The 20849-nt window shown below is 36.1% G+C and overlaps 1 protein-coding gene across 1 annotated transcript in view; it reads left to right on the forward strand.

The window, feature by feature from the left end:
* The first annotated feature begins 2316 nt into the window (after nt 1–2316).
* Nucleotides 2317–20849, forward strand: part of LOC139736873 (b(0,+)-type amino acid transporter 1-like) — a 36511-nt gene continuing 17978 nt past the window's right edge. Inside the window, exons 1-6 of the mRNA XM_071647535.1 lie at nt 2317–2421; nt 2928–3093; nt 10446–10691; nt 15737–15862; nt 19911–20016; nt 20580–20624. Of these exons, the coding sequence (XP_071503636.1) occupies nt 2317–2421; nt 2928–3093; nt 10446–10691; nt 15737–15862; nt 19911–20016; nt 20580–20624 (794 nt within the window). The remainder of the gene's footprint in view (nt 2422–2927; nt 3094–10445; nt 10692–15736; nt 15863–19910; nt 20017–20579; nt 20625–20849) is intronic.

The following is a 20849-nucleotide window of genomic DNA, read 5'->3' on the forward strand; positions in this document are numbered from 1 at the left end:
GATCAAGTCTTTAGAGACTTTATTGAAGCCTATTTTGTCATGTAAACTATTTGATGATTTTTTTAAAGGTTGATATATAATTTTTCTTTTTGATTTTGTGTGTTCCTACTCATGTGTCTGTCTTTTCTCATTTCTAAAAAGCGCTTAGAGACTTAAATGCAGTTTGCACTCTGCGAAAACTTCATTATTATCATATGGATAAGAAGACTACTACACTTCATGACATCATTGTGGACAACAATGTGAAGAAGATATGAGAAGAATTCCACAAAATTCATCTTTTTTTTAAAATGAAAAGTACACATTCCATCGACTTGTTACTGACACAGACTCAATGTTAAGGGTAATATTATTCCCCCAGCTTTCTGAAAGAGGTTACCGCGTAGTTAAGTTGTTTTTTTTTCAGTATGGTAAAAAAGTGAAAATAATATCATTATGTTGAATTTTCTTTATGTATCCTTTTATTATTGTCCATGATAAAGTCGTGAAGCATTGTAGTTTACTTATCCAGCAGTGACGGCACCAAAACTTTAGATATTGATTAATATTATTTTTCTAATTGGTTGTCAAAGTTTTCCTCAAACTTTCACTTGTGTGTCATACTAATAGTGCTGCTTTCACTAGCACTTAGTTCTTTGAATGTTTGGAAGTCTTGTCTTTGTGATTTTTCTGTCATCACAGAAAGGGTTTTGAGAAATAGGTATTAGTACTATTACACAAAACCGATTTAAACTCGAAATTGTTATGAATTATGTTTTGACTGATTGAAACATCTTTGCAGTACTTTTCTGAAAACAAAATAGTGTGGCAGTGTAAATAAGTCAGTAGGAACTACTCTTTGCAGTAAGTTATGTATTAATGTAGCAAGCATCTTGGTAAAGTAAGCTTTTGAGCAATTGAGAACTGATATCTTTGCATTGCTATCTTTAGAAGTCTGTACATCAATATTTGCTGCTCTATGTCCTAGGAATATGGTGTGAATTACTAGTCTTCCACACATAATGGGTTGTGTGATAGACCATTTTTATGGTCTATATTCAAATTCAGTGCATTCTTTGTTGTGAAAAGATTATCATAACAACCACAAAGTTTGTGAAAGGCTGAATTGCCCCACCTAATGACAACTGGTGAATGCTAAGTGAGTTCCTGCATGGAACAGGTGATTGAAATGGTTCATTACTAGGCAGGAAGAGAAGAAATGTCTAATCTTCTCAATGTATAATCCGGCTCTGGGCTGCTATATTCAGTCATTAAACCTCTTCAGTTTTTGAAATCAATTCAGTTCAATTCAAAAACTCTTGAAAGCTTAAACCTGAAACTGTGGACCCTCCATATTCTAGGGACTTGTTTGTTCACAATCTCAAGGATAATTGCGCTGTCATTCTGTTTGGATAAGTAGATACAAAAAGACAAAATAAACAGCAAATTATGATCTCTAACCCAGTGTGGAAGGTAGTAACAGCTAATGGATCACAGGTATGACAATAGTATTAAATAAGATTGTTGATAAAATTCAGACAAGGTTTATAAATGGCAAATTTCATGCCTCAAAAGCATGGGCCGTCTTCTTGCTGGGTCAAAGTCCAATGAAGAATGAAGAATGTCTTTTAGATAATCATTGCAATCATAACAATAAAGATAATCAAATGAAAAAATAAACATTGAATAAATGATATCAAAACTTTTAATCAGCAGCCAAGCCTTGAAGCTGACAATGAGAAACTTTCAGTTTATTGTTCCTATTTACGTATATGTCACAATACCTGGCTTTGCAAAGAAATATCCTCTACAATCAAGTTTCTTTGATACACCGTCAGTAGCGTGTGATATGTTTATGTAAAGTAATTTTAGATGCCCATATAGAATGGGATTTGCAGGTCTAAATATTGTTTTGTAAAATCAACCTTTAGTTTTCTGTAATGGGTGATTAAATTTTTTTTTTTTTTGTAGTTTATAAGCAAAGAGGATTTGGATAGAATTATTGGTATGAATTGGGGAAAATATGATATATTTATGATATTGAGTGTTGTTACAGTTTTGATTTAGCCTTACTGTTTTATTCATGATGCCCTCTTGAATCTCTCTGAAAACTGGAATATCTATTTCTGGGGCAAGCATACATCGGTTATTAGTGCAAATAACTGTTAAAACTTGGCTGTGAAATGCCAAACTCAACTAAAATGGGTTAAGTGATATATGACAATTATTGCAAATGTTTGTTGCATGTGTGAGCTTTAATCATTATCTTAAAACCAACCTTTGGCTTTTGTTCCTCTAAGTTTGTCTCCTAGTCAAATAACACAGCATCTCATTGTCATGGAGACGAGAGAGAGGTTGCCTCCAAAGGAGGAGAAGATGATGGAGAGCAAAGATGGCACAGGAAATGGTGATGTCCATCAAACAGATGATCAAAATGGAAAGGTAGATGTTGAGAATGAATATGAAGTTGCAGTGTTGGTGATGTGAAGAAAACTTTATTATCAGTTTGTTTGTTTGATGTGCATAGGAAATACTTGGACCTAGTATGATTTAGTATGAATTTATAATTATGATAATGATGGTAAAGATGATGGCTGTGATCATATTAATGAATTATCATTGCCTTTATTTTTATTTTTGTTGTTATTGCAAGCATAATTTTTGATGTCTTGTACTGACAGAAAAAGGGATTATTGCAAAATGACATCCATGAGGGAGGGAAGTGGATTGAGGCAATGTGTTCATTTCTTGATGTTTGATCATGTTTGCTCCATTCTGAATGCCACTATCTTTCTTACTTATATGATGCAGTTTAAAACATTCTCTGAAATGAATTCTTTTCAAATTGACTTCAGAATCTGAATTCGAAGTGAAAGAAGGCAAAGAGTAAGTCATGCATTCACAATACATTTGCTGACCAGAGTTTTTCTTGGTCGCATTTCCAACAGGTTAACATGAAAAGACAAGTGAGTCTTGTGAGTGGCATCGCCCTCATTGTTGGAACCATGATAGGTTCAGGCATTTTCGTCTCCCCCAAAGGAGTCCTACGGCAGACAGAGAGTGTTGGGATGAGTCTCGTTATCTGGATGCTTTGTGGAGTTCTCTCTACGATAGGTGAGAGTGTTTGGTCTTCCTGTGAAAATAGGTGGCATAAAGAAAAGACTGTGTAATACACTTAGTAGAGGCTACTATGTAATCCCGTGAGATTTTTGTGCCAAAATTGATTTTTTTTGGCTAACTTTGTCAATTTGGGGGTGCTGAATCCAAAAAACTTTGGTTCCATTTTTTCTGACCACGTCTTCAGCCGCCATTTTGAATTTCAAAATGGCCGCCATAGCAAACTGTATTTTTATCCATATCTCATTAAGTGAGCATTGTAGAAGCTTCAAATTTGGTGCAAAATGCATGGTTGTGATGTCAGACACTCTGGTATATCTTTTTCTGATATTGTGGATTTTTTGATACCATTTGTAGGCTGCCATCTTGAATTTCAAAATGGCCACCATAGCAAACAGTATTTTGAACCATATCTCATACAATGAGCATTGTAGAAGCTTCATATTTGGTGCAAAATGCATCGTTGTGATGTCAGACACTCTGATACATCATTTTCTGATATTGTGGATTGTTTTGATACAATTACTAGGCTGCCATCTTGAAATTCAAAATGGCTGCCGTAGCGTTTTTACGCATATCTCACGTTGCAATTATTGTAGGAGCATCAAATTTTCAGTAATGCACATGCTTGTGGTATCTAACGTTCCAGTACAGCTGTTTCCTATTGTAGCTCTTTAGATAGGCCACCATCTTGAAATTCAAGATGGTGACCAAAGAAAAACATATAAATGTAATACTGTGGTAAGAGCCATAGATGAATTTGCCAAAATTGTCCTAGTTAGACCGAATTCATTTTCAGGTCACGCAGAACGACAGCCATCTCTTAATTCAAAATTGCCGCCATAAATTCAGACTGTAAGGACGAGGTTCCAATGACGTCATCAAGCCATCCTGAGGGGCAAAGACTGCGTAAGGGGGGGGGGGGGGGAGGGAGGGGAAGGGTCCCATACCACTTCCCATAAGTGTGGGCAAGCGTGTAAGCGTTACATCCCACATCCCATAATAGCCAAGCGGGTATGTGGTTGGCGTACACGTGATTTGTTTTAACTCTCAGGCAAGACATTATTTGTTGTCATGGAACCTCGTTAATAGTTATTTTTAATCCCAGTCATTATAAAAGCAAGCATTGATGCGATTAAAGGTGAGGTTCAAAAACTTGATACTGCCTCGTGAGAATAAAGACAAACAAGGAAAAGTCTCGCAATGGCAAAAAATGCCATAGTCACCCTACCAGGCATCCCATTCACAGGCGTGTTTGTTGACCACAAGATGAAACAACTCATCAGGGAGCTCATAATTGCTGGATGTATTTCTGGAATAACACGAAATGAATAAGGAATGCCAATGAGTAGATTTTACCTGACTGCCCTTGTGTGGGTCATCCTTAATCATCAAGACTTCCAAGATGCTTACTGATGTACCGCCAATGATTCTAAAACTACAAAGGAGCAATCTGTATAGCTCGGTTCTTTGGCACTTTGGATGCATCAGAATTCCGCAACAATTTAGAACACCATCACACGAGGGCAATCTCAAAAATTGCCACTGCATTGAAACTTATGAATATATATGGTGCTTGGCAATCAGATATCGGAAACGTTCAAGGAGGATATTCTAGAAAGGGATGAAAAAGAAAGTTTTCATGTTCTGTACTAAGAATTTGTATCTGAAAGAATTTAAACCATGAAAAAAAAAACCTGTCTGGGATAATATGAGAAAAGATCTGTCTGGGATAATATGAGAAAGGCCAGACATTCAGCTCTTGCAATTGAAATATACTGTGTAAGATTGAATCAAAAGTCGTAAGCTTAAGAGGGCCACAACCTTCTTATAACGCTTCTACCAGTACAACAATCTGATAGACTTGTCATTATCCAGTCATTACTGGACGATACAATTATCGGAAGTTATATAAGTTCTACTGTTCTAAGTAATTCCACAATCACTCTTCATCTCACAATATTATGGCCTTCTCTTCCATCTGACACAGAACAGGGAAAAAAAGAAACAAAGGGTTCATCAAAGATGCCATGGGAGCTGTCACCTGTCACAACGAGGAAGCTGATATCCTCATTCCATTGCATGTATTAGATGCTACTTCAAGAGCAACAGAGAATTTCAGAGATATTGATGATTATTACATATAGACACTGACATTTTCATTCTCCTAATGGATCTTTACTTTACTTTTGCAACTGCATCGCACGTTGTCTGCTCCATCACTGGAAAAGAAGATGACAAAGTACAATTGACACTGTTGAGAGATTATGTTCTGCAAATTGTTGCGAAAAACAAAGGTCTGCTTGGTCATGCCTTTCATGGCAAAGGCTGAAGTTGAGAATTTGAGGATGTCTCAAAGAGCAGATGGATCAAGGATTCTCTAAGCCTTGAATCATGCAGAATGTGCAATGAGACAGTCCATGCCTTCCATAAGTTGGGCGTAGATGACTTCAACCTGGACAATTTGCTCTCGTAGAATCTTGATACAACACATCCAGAGAACAAACCTTGTAAACCTTCACAACCTAATTTGTGCCTCTACTTCAGGGGAATATAATATGGTACATTGTCGTTATTTCAAGCGGATATACATAAACTGTGCAATTAAATGCTTTGAGCTCCCTACACCAATGGTAGCCACAGAATTCATTATCATGTTCATATGGCAAGAAATGCAAAAGTCATTGTTTCTGGAAGAATTTAGAACCAATGCTCCACTGTGTACAGCCCTATACAAGTGCTGTGACTTCAAAAACGCATGCAGGGAACGAGCCTAGAAGACATTAATTAAGTAAATTTCCGATAAATTTTCGAGTATACCCACACGGCTAATATTGTTTATTTAAACTCCACAACCAAATCGTCTAAATGGGAGCATTTAGTCACTCAGACACAGTTATTTAGGCACTTTTGAAAGTCATTTGCTTTGACACCAGAATCACATGATTTCCCATTCACAAGTTTTGCCCAAATGCAATGCTCTTGAAGGATTGTTTCCCATGGCAGCCATTTTGCATTTCAATGTGGCAGTGTATACCTACAGGAAACAGTCCCGTCTATGCAATGATAATACTATTTATTGAAGTGATTGACTTCCACATATTTGTAGGTCCTACATGAAAGTGCTCCAGCATGCTTGAGTTTGCAGGGTAAAGATCTTACAGCACCAAATATGGGTCGAAATCCACATCTTGAATTTCAAGAGTGGCAGCCAATGCAAATAATCCATTTTTACAGAATGTATGATTATGTGCGTGTATGTTTGTAAAAGAATGTACAATGTACACCTCAATAAACACTGATATGCCTAAAAGTTGCTTGTAACCATAGATATTAGCTGAAAAGCAGCCATTTTGAATGATAAAATGGCAGCCTAAAAAATGATCTGCAATTTTACGGAGGGGATCAAAGTGCATCTGAATGTTCAACATCATGAGCCCGGTTTATGCCCGGAATTTGAACTTTCTGTATTGTTTACAACGTGAAATATTGGTCAAAATATGCATTCTGGTATGGTGGCCATTTTGAATGTCAAGATGGCCACCTACTAGTATAATATCAAAATGGACAGAAAAAGATGTTTCAGAAAGTCTGATAGCATACGCATGCTCTTTGCCCCTAGTTAGAACCGTACACACTGCATACGACTCCAGATATAGGCCCAATTACATATGCTATGGTAGCCATTTTGAATTTCAAGATGGCTGCTAACCAAAATGATCCATCATTTAAAACAGAAATGTATATATTAGCATGTCACATCATGTCACATGTCACTTGTCACATCATAAGCATGCTTTTTGCCTCAAATTTATACTTTCCATAATGCTTACAACCTGAGATACAGGTAAAAACACAGTTAGTTATGGCGGCCATTTTAAATTTCAAGATGGCAGCCCTCAAATTGTATCAAAACACTGTACAATATCAGGAAATGGTGTATCAGAATTTCTGACATCATAAACATGCTTTTTGCATCAAATTTGAACCTTCATTGATGCTCACATTATGAGAACTGGGTCAAAATACAGTTTGCTATGGTGGCCATTTTGAAATTCAAAATGGCGGCTGAAGACGTGGTCGAAAAAAATGGAACCAAAGTTTTTTGGATTCAGCACCCCAAAATTGACAAAGTTAGCTAAAAAAAATCAATTTTGGCATGAAAATCTCACGGGATCCAATATTTCGATATAGCAGACCGTACTAACTGCATTATGTATATATCATTGATTTGCAGTGGTGCAACATTCAGTCGATATGTTATAGTCTAAATTGATATGCCTATATATATATGCTATATATGAAGCAATCAAATTACAGTAGAAGTCAATGTGAATTCTTCAGGGATAAATTCCTTACTGGATATATAGAACTGACTTTGATGTTCTTTAATAGCCGTTCTTTTCTCAGATTCTCTTCTTCACTCTTTACATCCTTAACCATGCAGGACAATATATATTTGTATCAAAGGCAGGACAATTCAAATAAACAAAGATTCTCCAATACTCATAAAGGTGTATTGACAGTGGGCGGATCTTTGTTTGCCCACCCCAGGTCTTTCCCCTCTTCCTTTCTTATTTTTCTTTTATTGTTTGTAAGTTGTTGTGCATGAAGGGATTTGATCTCATAGTTTTTTTTTTTCTGCTGCATGCTAATACTTGCAGAACAGTTCATATTTGCGAAACCCAGAAAAAAGGAGCTAGTTACAGTGAGGTACCAGATCTTTGAAGTCTTACAGTAAGCGAAGATGATAAGAGAAACCTTGTATCTATGGCTGATTCAGTGGTAACTAGAAGAAAAAAATAGGCTGTAAAGTTTAATGGGTCATTAAATGACCCAGATGTAGTCTTGGTAGTGAAACAGTAGTTCTGCAGACTTGTCTGAATTTGTGGTACAGTTAGTTTGATGATGCCAAAGCCTATGACTATTGAGATTGTGTGTATTACCAAAATGTATGGAAAATCTATAAAGCAAAGTTATATGATAGACAAGTTTTGCTGTGAATTAGTGGACAAACATTTTCAACTGGTTTGATCTTTTATTGACTCAGAGCACTGTTGAAGTCATTCATTCATTGAAAGACAAGAAATTGATGAAATATAAGCAATATGGCTCGACAAAAAGATACAAACCCATGCGGTTTTGCTGTACTTATTTGGACTATACTCTATGTAAGTTCACTTTATGATACACATTTCTCCTTTCACTCAACAGAAATAAAAGTGAGGTTCCACAGGCCTACATATGATATTTTCCTCTGATTGCTTCCCAGACTTTCACTTTGGGTTTTAAAGAGAGTGCACTCCAGGGAGAACAAAATTATTTGGAAAGACAAGCAGTAAAACAGTGATACTGATAAGCAGCAGAGTAAAGAAGGCTCATTGAAAATTTGAACAGAATTACGTAGAATTGGATAAAGTGATGGAGTGACTTTCATGAAGATTGGAAATGAAAATTCATGTCAAATGATGTACAGTATACCTGCAAAAGTTGATGAATGGTCTCAACTATGACAGTGACCTTATCCTTTTTATTTCATTATAAAGAGATGATGAAACCTGACATTATTGCCCTCCCACCTCCCCCCCCCAAAAAAGGAGTTTTGTTATCATTTCAATTCTTTTGTTTTTAGAAATGAACTTTAGCCTCATAATTTTAAAATGAAATTCCTTACTGACTAAATTTCTTGCAAACTAGAGTATTTTTTTTCTTCAGAATTTCACTGTGCTTTCTTTATGTTATGTTTAGATCCGTGCTTATATGAAATAAGTGATATTCACTCCTTTATGCAAATGAGCTTACATGACTACCTATGTTTGTATGTGAAGGTCACTAATATGTCTTAGAAGGATTCAATTCTACATGCACCAGTGTAATGAAAAGTTGAAATGAAAACGAGACATAATTCATTTTTCAGTATTAAATCTAAACACCCTATTACCTTTTTTTTGTGTCCTGAATACTATTGGTTGATCATGAATATCACATTTGCTGTGAAGTAGAATATTTGCAAATCTTGTTTGTGTTCTGTTGACACCACCCAGTTGATTGTCTGATTTTGTTATTTGATGTATTTTCACTTGCACTAGTGTTTTATCAAAACCCAGAAGTAATGCAATATGCACCTTTAATTCTGCTAGTCAAATGAGTGCCCCCAGACTTTTGATTTACTGAATCACTAGTAGGTGAGATTTTCTGAGTACTTGAATTATGGCAAATATGGATCTCTGTGTTCTTTTTTTTTTGCAATCACTATTAATATGCTCTAATATGCTCTAAGTCCTAAGTGAATGAGAAGAATGGCAAGAAGGCATCACATATATTATTTGTTGGGAGAGATGTCCATGTAAACTTAAATTAATACCTTAACCCCTTGGAGACGAGTCCCCAATGGGTTAAACTGCAAAACCATATACGAGTGCTTGTCTCTCTTTGGGTGGGACCTGTGACACGGGGGGGGGGGGGGGATCCAAATGGCGTCCGTCTGTCCGTCGTCCATCGTCCGTCACAAATGTTAAAGTTTACCTGCAAGACTCTCTTATGATGCATAACTTGGCAACTGTTACAGCAATGGCAGCCACACTTGGGTGACAGAAGCTCTAGGGGTATCTTCATGTTATGGTGTTGTCAGAGGTCATGTGATGATGTCAAAGGTCATATATTAAAGAGTATGTGCAAGACTCTCTTTTCTATGTTAAAGTTTACCTGCAAGACTCTCTTTTGAGAAATAACTTCACATAAGTTGCTTGGATTACAACCTAACTTGGGTCATAGATGCACTAGGGGTACCTTCATGTTATGGTGCCGTTGGAAGTCAAAGGTCACAGACAGGGGTCAGCAAACTTTTCAGGCTCAATGTTATGTTTTTAGGGCGCGTTTTGATTGTGGCTCATAACTTTTGATCCCTATGTCTGTTTGTGACCAAACTTGGACGGTAGATGTCCCTTGGGCAGTTAAAGGTCATCACAAGGTCAAAGGTCACAGAAAGGGGTCAACAAATTTTTAGGGCCCAATGTTAAGTTTTTATGGCGCATTTCGATTATGGCTCATTACTAGTACTTTTGATCCCTTTGTCCGTTTGTGACCAAACTTGGATGGTAAATGTCCCTTAGGGTGTTGAAGGTCACCACAAGGTCAAAGGTCATAAGCAGGTCAATTAACTTCTGGGAGTTATAAAAGATATTAATTCCTTGTACGCGAATGGGCGAGACACAATTTGGCGATTGCCTTGTCTTGATTATGTTTTACACATCTGTAGGGAGCAATACAACTAGTTTTTGTTTTAGGACCGACTCATTACATGAATATAAACAGTCTTGTAATCATGAAGGAATTATTTTCAATGGCAGGTGCCTTGTGCTATGCAGAGCTAGGCACGCTCATCCCCAAGTCTGGGGGTGAGTACTCCTACCTTCTGGACACATTTGGTTCTCCCTTTGCGTTTCTGTTCGCCTGGGTCTCCACTTTGCTCGTCCGACCCTCTTCTGTAGCCATCATTAGTCTCAGCTTTGCTGAGTACGTGGTGGTCCCTTTCTTTGATGGAGAGTGTGGACCCCCGCAGGCAACCATTAAATTAGTTGGTGCAGTTTGTGTCAGTAAGTTCACACTTCTTGTACAAGTTGCATTTGACAATTTCATGTCACATTCATAAGGCCAATACATTTGATTGAAGCTTTCATGAAAATCATGCATTGGGGCAATTCCGCGGTTAGTAACGTTACATTTGAACAAATTTAGATATTTGTTTTTACTACTAAATTACCATTTATTCATTTCAAGCCAAAATTATGTCAAAAACATGTTCATCATTCCCAGGTTTATGAAACAGAAAAGAATGAATACAATCCAAGAAATAATAGCATTGCTATGGCAACTTAAAGGGCTGGTTAGTAACGTTACGAAAAAAGGACATGACAAAAAAATCAATGTCTTGTAACGAAAAGTGTGCAAAAATTCAAGTTACTTCAAACAAAGTGTTGCATTTATTTCAATTATTGCATCATGACAAATGTTCACACAATGTTTTTTAGCAGTGCGACCAGTAATTTCTTAGCTAGACCCCCAAAAGCACGGTTAGTAACGTTACGGTTAGTAACGTTACATTTGTCCGGAGTAATTCCGCAGGTCATTTCACCCTTTTGTAATTGACAAAATGTCACATGACTTCTGGAGTATTTAAATGTATTTATCTTTTACCCTTTAGCAAAACTTTGAGGAAAAAATTTCAAAGGAACCCACTGTAATTTGCATTTAAGTGAATTTCAGCATCCCCAGTCCCACATGTACATTTCAAATGATGGTTTTAGATCTCGCGAAATCAATCAATACAAAAGATAAAATCTACTGAATTTGAAAGACCTTAATGATTGGTGAACATCCATGACATTAGTTGATACCTAGATTAAAGAGTAAGATAAAGAGGCACATTTCTTTTATCCATGTCATGTCCACCTAACTGCGGAATTGCCCATTGACGCATCATGGCTGCATTAGGAGCAGTTCCCTCTTTTTTTTTCTCCCTCTGTATATTACTTTACTGTGTTGCTTTTTGAAGCAGAGCCCTAATGCTACTGTGATAGTAGTCTTGAAGTCTTCTCTTTATGCTTGTTATGGAGTTTGTGTCATTTTCACAATACTATTCAAACCTGTAATGTGGTTCATAGCAACTCTTTTTGCATTGATGAATGATTGAGATAAAATTTACTGGCACTTTGGGTACTGTGTGTGTGTCCTCACGATGTTGGGTATGTTACATTTTTTCCTTCTTCATTTAGGCTCATCACAGATGCAAGTCTCATTTCTATCTGATTAACAATTAACTTCAAATACCAAATGAAATCTCATGTACTAACTGAGGCAGATTGAAGTGTTCCTAGATCAAAAACAAAAAAAAAATCTGTCATGCTGCTGGACATGGTCATGCATATTGTGTATACTAATCACATGTTATACTCTGTCCAATCCCATTCCTGTACAAGATCTCATATGACTGCTGAAGGTAAGAGTAAATTCCCTGCTGTGCAATGATGTTTGCATATTTGATACCATCGCCATCATCCTCTCTTTACCCCTCCTTCCCATCATGCACCATGCAAACATGGCAGGATGCCTGTGCTATGCGGAACTGGGCACTATGATCCCAAAGTCCGGCGCGGAGTATGTCTACCTCAAAGAGGGCCTCCACCCTGTCTGTGGCTTTTTGTTTTCATATGTATCCACCATCATTCTCAAGCCAGTTCAGGTTTCGGCCATTGCTTTCAGCTTTGGTCTATACACTACTCAGCCATTCTTTGATGTCGAATGTGGAGCTCCCAACGTGCTTGTAAAACTTACAGCTATCCTGGCAATATGTGAGTGAACTGATAAAGAAGACTGCAAACAGACCAAGTAAGACACAAAGCTATATAAATACTTGCTATAGAATTTATAAGAATAAAAAACAAAAACAAAAAACAAGCAAAGCAAAACAAAACAAAGCAATGAATGTAATCTCAGAGAATAAGTAACAGATGAAGGTATGTTTTGCACAAAATGCTTCATTTTCAAGATAAAAGGAAAGTAATTATTGGCTTGTCTACATTATATCATTGCAGGTATTATTTTGATTTTAGTTCAAACTATTGTGTGATTATCGATGCTGTTGAAGAACGTGAAAAGGAATGTAAAGGAAAAGGAATGATATTTTTCAAGATTTTAAGAATAGGGCAATGAGTATGACTCATGATAGATTATTTATTAAAGCTCAACATTTAAGTTGGCTAAGGTGTTTGTTACATGGCAACAAGAACTAGAGTTGATAAGGATTCTATAGGTCATTGGGGTAAGATATACTGTAGTATCATTTGTGGCATTGAATTATGCTTAATTTCTAAAGTGAAGTAGAATATTGCACAATTTTCTTTGGAAATTCTGCAACAGTGGAAAATGTAGAGAGTGTTGGAATGTATAGGGAGTATGTATAAACACAATCATATCTAATAATCTATTGACATATTTGATATAAGTTCAATCAAATTAAATTAAAGTTTATGTGTTGAAACGATTGTTTGTTTGTTTTAAAAATAGATTTACTGAGAGTATTGATATTTCTAATGCAATAAAGATGATTTAAAAAAACTCTATCTGCTGCATTTCAAAATGGGGATATGTTGGCAACCCTGAACACTTGATATAGGATTAATTATTTTAGGCCAAAAAAAAAAATTAATGCACTATTAACAATTGAGATTGTGATTTTTTTAAAGGTTTTTGAAGAGTAAAGATAGTTAGAATGTCAGGAATTGTAATCTTTAAGTATGTCCATATATTCATTGATTAGCTTTTTGTTGTTTTTGTTAGTATTTCAGGTTTTGATGTGAGCAGGAAACCATAGGAATTGAGGATGGGGAGGGAATACATAATGAGATAAGAGTTTGTAATAGATTGAAGCAGGGAGAGGGAAGATGTAGAGGGAGCTAGAGGTTAGGGAGAATAAGGGGTTTTTTTTTGGTCACTTTTTTATTGTATGTATTTCATTCAATCTTTTACCTTGATGTGCTTGTTATATATTCATCAATTCTCCTGAATTATTTGGTTGATTTATGTGCCACAATGGATATGAAAAGTCTGGCTTATTACTGTTAGTGAATATTCAAATTGGAAGAAGCTCATTCATTTTTCTATATTCATATAGAGATTTCGTGAAATAAAACATTTTCTGGAAAATTATCATATTTAATATGCATATGATGTGCATGTAAAATGCCTGCTGCTTTAAAGAATACTGCTTATAAATGTATATCACAACTTCTTTTTTTTTTCATATAAAAGCTTCCTATTGACTCCTCAGAAGCATTTAAGCAGTCTCTGCCAGGCTGAAGCTCAATGACAATGCATTACTTCATGCAAACTATGTAATATGGGGGAATATAATTTCATATGGTAGCACAGACACCTGGTATAGTCACCACTGTGTATAGCATATGTGATGACATAGCGAGTCTATATACCTACTGTCTGTACGTAGATGTAGTTGATGCTTTGCTATAGTCATTATAGTGGACCTGATGATTTAAAAGTGATAGCAATTAACAAATGCATATCTTTAAAGTGCACAAACAAGCGAGAGTCGCAAATAAAATTTATATATTTGATAATTTCCCTAAGTGCCATAAGCAATCATTATCATTTCTATTTTATTTTACACGGATATCATATCCTTTCTGTCATAAAAAAAGACATTCTAAGTAGACAAAATTTATGTTGAGATGTTTTCTTTTTATACGCTCATCCATGTACAAGCGCATCAGTCTTTACATCATGTCAAAATATCAATCTTTTTCATTACCAACATCAGCTGAAGACATTTCTTGATTTGTGATGATGTGCAAGTTTTGATATTTATGCATGTGTGTGTGTGTTTTGTGTGTGTTTGCATTTTGATATTTACCCTTGTGCAGAAAACACTCAAAATCAGTAGAGTTTTTTTTTTTCATTCAGTATTTATTGGTAAAAAGCAAATGCCATTTACAGCAAAGAATAAAAAAAAAATCAATCGAATTACAGAATCACATAATAAAAAAGTGCAGCAAAACAAAGTGGATACTTAAAATATCACATAACAAATATGACAAAAATACCTAGTAGAAAAAGTATACAGTTCAAATTAAATGTCAAACCTCCATTTTTGAAAATGAATTCCAAGTTTGCCTTTCTTTTTAGAAATTCTATATTTTATTTCTTTATTATTATTTAAGTAAGCCTGGAAAGATACCAAAGTAGGGGTTTTATTCTGGAATTTACAGACATATATGAAATACTTTACAGATAAAAAAATATATGATATTTAAGAGTCTCCATAGAGACCAAACATTTTCTCAAAATTAGAAAAGATATAATTTTTCTTTTCCTTGTGATTTATAATATTTATTATCTTTTGCCATAAAGGTAATATATGGGGGCATAAAATAAACAAATGTAAAAAAGTTGCAGGCAATTTATTACAAAAGAAACATAATGGTGAATCTTTTCTCTTGATTTTGAATAAAAATTCATTTAAGGCTATTGCCCTATAAAACAGTTACAAAAAAGGATCGTAATCGAGTATCAATGGTGCTTGTCAAATTTCTCATAAGGATTCAAAAACAGTAGAGTTAGAGTTGAGATGGATATTATTCAGTGTGAAAACAAATGAAGCCTCTGATTTCTGACATTTAAGCCTTTCATCTTTGGAATCAGATACTAGTAGATAAAGATAGCAGTCAGTTTATTTTAAATATGTGTTAACCAGTCAGAAAATGAATTGTTACTCTCAAACTGTGTCACCGATCATTTTAAACAACTTTACACTCACAGAGAGACACATGGTATGTATGTTTTGATGCATAGAGAGTTCAGTCTTTTGGACCAGGTTCAGTATCTACAGTCTCTCTGGTTCCCATCACAGATTATCTTGTATTGCTTGTGAACTTCTTCAGATCTATTCAATTTATCCAATGTACATGTATAACAATAAACAGGGATAATTGCTATCAACCTGTAGTAGGCCTTGAGTACAAAGGTATTCTTGTTAGCTTTATATGAATGGGTCCAAGATCCTTTACTCTTGGCACTTTAAAAAAAAATCTCTTATCTGATTTCATCCCTCATATCTGATGTGCAGTACTCATAGTGTTTATCAACTGTGCCAGTGTGAAGTGGGCAACAAATGTGCAGAATGTCTTCACTGCAGCCAAACTTCTGGCCTTGGCAATCATTATCGTCGTTGGATTCATAGAACTTGGAAAAGGTAGGTACAACTGCAGTAAACTAGAAATAGGTACACTTTGTGCATAACAGCTTTTTCATGCTTAGGCCAACTTAGATTTAAACATCACAGACAGACAACCATACAGACAGACACACACACAAGTGCACACACACTAAGGATCTCGGACAAGACATCATGGTAGATTTTACATGTTATGAAAGCAAAGTGCAAACAAACCTGCCAACTTGGTTCACAACATGCATTGGTATTGATTCACATGACGGCATGGTGTTAGGTAATTGTTTCCATACTGTAATGTAACTGGAATTTTTCCAGTCTTATCAGGCTATTGGTGAGCTTTTCAGTTATATGTTTACAATGCTTTCTTTTGTTTGCAAAATTGAATTGAATTGAATCAATTCCAGCTGTTATTCTCAATGATTATAATTTTATGAGTTTTTCTTATTTACTTTAACAATGATAGGCGTGGTCAACCCATGCTTAAATAGATCTCATTTGTGAATAGGCCATGTTAATAACATGTACTTGTTTTATTATACATTTTATATATCTCCAGGAGATGTATAAAATGTATAATAAAACAAGTACATGTTATTAACATGTAGTCCAGAATATTCCTTATCTCAGATATATCATTTTCTACTGTATATAACATAATTCCATTCAGGGATGACAGAGTAAACCTATAAATTCTTGGCTATATTAAACTGCTGCAGTATGAGGGCATTCTTGATCAATTGCCATATCTGAAGTTCTTGGATTTTGTGCTTCACATTTGGTAATGGGTTGTGTGTTTTATTGGAGTTTTTGTTAGTAATCCTGAGTGTATTATGCAATCTTTGTGAGTTCAAGTGTAAATGACTATCCTGTACTGAAATGTCACAGGAAAGAATTTTGAACGTAATTTGACCTCCTTGTCATTATTTGAATAAGATGAGATGTGGAATGCGAGATATCAGGTCTTCATTTATTTACTCTCAGTCAACATCTGTTACACCTCTTGCAGGACCTTTTGGACCTTTGTGTCCTGTAAAAGAGTGGACAGTGCATTGGGTTTTACACATTTGAATTACTGATAGTCTGGCTCCTGTGCTTTTGCCTTTGATTCAACCTTAATTCTGCATACCTGGGACTGCTGTAGAATTAACTTTTCTGAGTATTAATCCTTACTTCTACCTTTTTTCATCAACATGAACACTTAAGATATGAGGAAGACTCAAGATGTCTGAATGTTGTTTTTAGCATGGAACTCTTTCTCATTTAGAAGTTGATCTTGAATATATCACAAATTTCATTTGAGGGAAAGGATAAGTTTGGTAGGATAACCTAGGTCATAGTTGCACAAGAATCTCAGGGAACATTGGTCTTCTTTACACTAATTCTATTTGCTTGACCCTATTCAAAGGACATTTGTTTCAGGCATGTTGTAAAAAGTAGATTGTTATCATAGAGATATATACTAAGAACACTAGAGGGCGGACTCCGTAAAATCCCTGTGACCGATAGAAGGAGGCGTTCGCCATTTTGGTCCGGGCAAATTTCGACTAGCGACCGTACCGATAACGTGTAGCGCTAGCGGAGCATGCAGGGAGATCGACGACGGGATGCAACGGCAGTAGGCTAGCATCTATGCCAAGGTCTCCATCGGAGTTTGGAAATCGAAAATGTTCTTAAATTCGCAAATTCTACTTAAAGTAGCATAGATCTATGTTGCAAAATGCCTGGTTCATGCGCTGCTTTTGGATGTAGAAACAGGAGAAAAGAAGGGGAGCGGAGTTTCCTTTCACAAGTAACTAAAATTACATTTATAGTGTGTGTTAAACAGATTGATTCAAGACAAAAAAAAAAGAAAAAGAAAAGAAAAGGTCTTGCAAAATTCTTCGTCAGGGGCACTCCGCCCTCCCTCAGCTATTCTCGATCTATTGCTACTATATACTGTTGTAGATAGCTACTACACTACATAACTATATGCACCACCGGGTCGGCGGAACGGGGGGGGGGGGGGGGGGGGCATTTGCCCCATTTCCAAAATAAAAAAACTCCCCTTCTAAGTGCCCTATTTGGCCCTTGAGCCCCCCCCCCCCCCCAAAAAAAAAAGAAAAAAAAAAAGAAAAAAAGAAAATCGTTCCTCCACCCTTTGCTATAGTTCACGATGGTGATAGTGTGAGAAAAGCTCAGAATACGTAATATATGCCTGGTGACAGGACATATTATGCTCCGGCATTGATATCTTTCTGATTATAGAATTTAGCATCATGGGTCTGATTGGGCGTTTGGTTCAAGGCAGGGTGAGGATTAGGATTAGGGTTAGGTGTTATGATTTGGGTTAGGGTTTATGTAAGCTTCAACATTAGCATTTCGAGCTTGGAACAAATAAATTGAATTGAATTGAATTGAACTGAATTGAATTGTATGAACATAATATGTCATGGAACCAATATGCCTACACGTACTTATAAAAAAAAATGAAATACAATGAAACACTCGTATACACAGATACGAATGCAGTCCCCTCATACAGAAAAAATATAATTGCAAAAAAAAAAAATAAAAAAAAAAATGACGCAGTATACTGTATCACAAGGGGCATCCGGCTGTCTAGAGACCAAGAGAACCCTTTGTATTCACTATTGCATGGACCATGGTCGTGTTGGTCGGCTTGAAAGTATTACCTCGTTGGGAATAAAGTAAAATTTTGTTTGATTTTCATTTTCCTTACCACTCATAATAAGAGATTGCTAGCAACTTAAATTTTTGAGTTGTTTCCTTCTCTCATCTCCGACCCCCTCATCTTCTTGCTGAAAGCCAATACGTGTTTGAACGCTTGTTGTATACGTGTTCACGTGTCCACCACTACTGCGCTGCCCGGACGCGATGTTTGTTTTTGCCCGGACAAAGATGGCGCGCGGCCTCTTCATCTCGGCACACGAGCACTGCGTACGCGCCACACGCAGTCCGCGCTCTAGTATATTATTATACATCTCTATGATTGTTATCTACCATCAACCTGGTGGCCTGTGTATTAAGTCTTTGGGCATTTCAGAATTAAGTATGGAACGGGTTGATATTGCTCCCTTTGACAGTTCCCTGTGTGGTTTTTGGAACTTATTACAGCTAGTGCAGTAACTATAAGTCAGGAATCGTGGGTCTTTAACAAAATTATGCTCAAGATGCTATGTTTTATGCCACACAAACACACACACACACACACACACACACACACACACACACACACACACACATATATATATATATATATATATATATATATATATATATATATGTATAATGTGCCTTTTGGATTTGGTAAAGAAGAAAAATCATGCCAAGTGCATAGTTTGGTTGATAAAGATGAAAATTACCACACAACTTTCTCTGAGTGGAGGATGAAAGTACAACAATTAAAGAGATACACAAAGAATTTGAATATAATGTTTGATGACATAATGTACCTCACTTCCAAGACATTTGTGCAGATTTCCAGCTGACCAACCTCTCTTTGAATTTTGAGAACTATAAAAGGAAAAAAAAATCAAATTTATAGGTTTAATATAGTGATTTTAATCATATGATGATTCATCTTGATATAGTGCACTCCCGTTATAATGAACAAGGTTATAAAGAAATAATCGATACAACAAAGTAAAAATTCAGGCCCCACATTATTATCTACATATCTTTGTATACTTTGCTGTTCAGCTTTAACAAAATTTTGATATAGAGAAAGAAAATTGCTGGTCCTTGGGACTTCATTGTAACAGCAGTCGCCTTTATACAGTATGCCACTTTATACCAACAGAGCTCAAGACCAACAAGTTCCATTTTATTCTATGTTTTCCCTTCGCCATGGACTATTTACCCAGTCTCCAGCTATATCAGACAACTCCAGTAATGTTTACATCAGACCCCAGCATGTCTGGATAATGTGGTCTGAAATGAAAATGACCACAGTTATACATTCTGCCATGGAACTTGTGTCCTTGATGAAGAATAAAATGCTCGTTGAAATAAACTAGAAATGTTACATACTATGCGTATCCTGACGTCCCACTCTTTTGGCTTGCAGGTAACACTCAGTACTTAGACCCACGTGTTTCCTTCCAAGGCTCTGCAACCAATGTAGCAGCCTATGGGATAGCCTTTTACCAGGGGCTCTGGGCTTATGATGGCTGGTAAGCATATACATCTTCGTACGCCTTTACTTCATCTTATGAATATTCTGACCAAGTGTATTCCATAGTAGACTTAGTTATGCAGTTATGTAAACGACATTAATTTGGCTATTCCTAAAACCAAATATCTCTTCGTTGAAAAGTATCTTCGAATATAGTTTGCCATGTAACATATTATGACAGACACTTCCAGGAGTACTCTTAACTCAAGACAAGCTAATTTTGCTGTAACTTGCACTATCCTTGCCCAAGTATATTTGGTACTAATTTTCACAAGACTCCTCAAAGTATACCTCTTCCCTCATTTTTGTTTAAGGTTGTGTTCAAAAATGCTACATTAAGTCATTGAGGACAGAGTGATAATGCTTTAGCATGCATTTTTTATAGATACCTGCCTGAGATACCCAGAACTAATCTTCAGCAGGTTAATGACTTTACATGAGAACCAGCATATTTCATATCAGTTCAATATAGGGCAACAAAATGTTTCATATAGTAGATGGAAATCATTGGTATCATGCGGGTTCAACATTGTACTTCTTCTCTCAATTTGTTCCCTGCAGGAATCAGCTAAACTATGTCACAGAAGAACTTGTGAATCCATACAGGTATGAAGAGAATTGTTCATTGGAAAGTGTTCTCTGCAGCTTGAAAATTGAAATTTTACTAGATCAGCTGGCCTTTGCATTCACAATAGATCCTATGTATGGGACCAAGTTACAACATAGCTCAAAGGGGAAGTGTGTATAAACTGTGCATATATCAGGTAGTTTTGTGAAGTATTAACTGCTGCAGTTTCCATCCAATCTGTCAATGTAGTGAAGATATAGATG

The sequence above is a fragment of the Diadema antillarum genome, unplaced genomic scaffold, assembly GCF_040938485.1.
Source record: "Diadema antillarum isolate AM-2024a unplaced genomic scaffold, OU_Dant_1.0 seq00000672_RagTag, whole genome shotgun sequence".
Lineage (NCBI taxonomy): Eukaryota > Metazoa > Echinodermata > Echinoidea > Diadematoida > Diadematidae > Diadema > Diadema antillarum.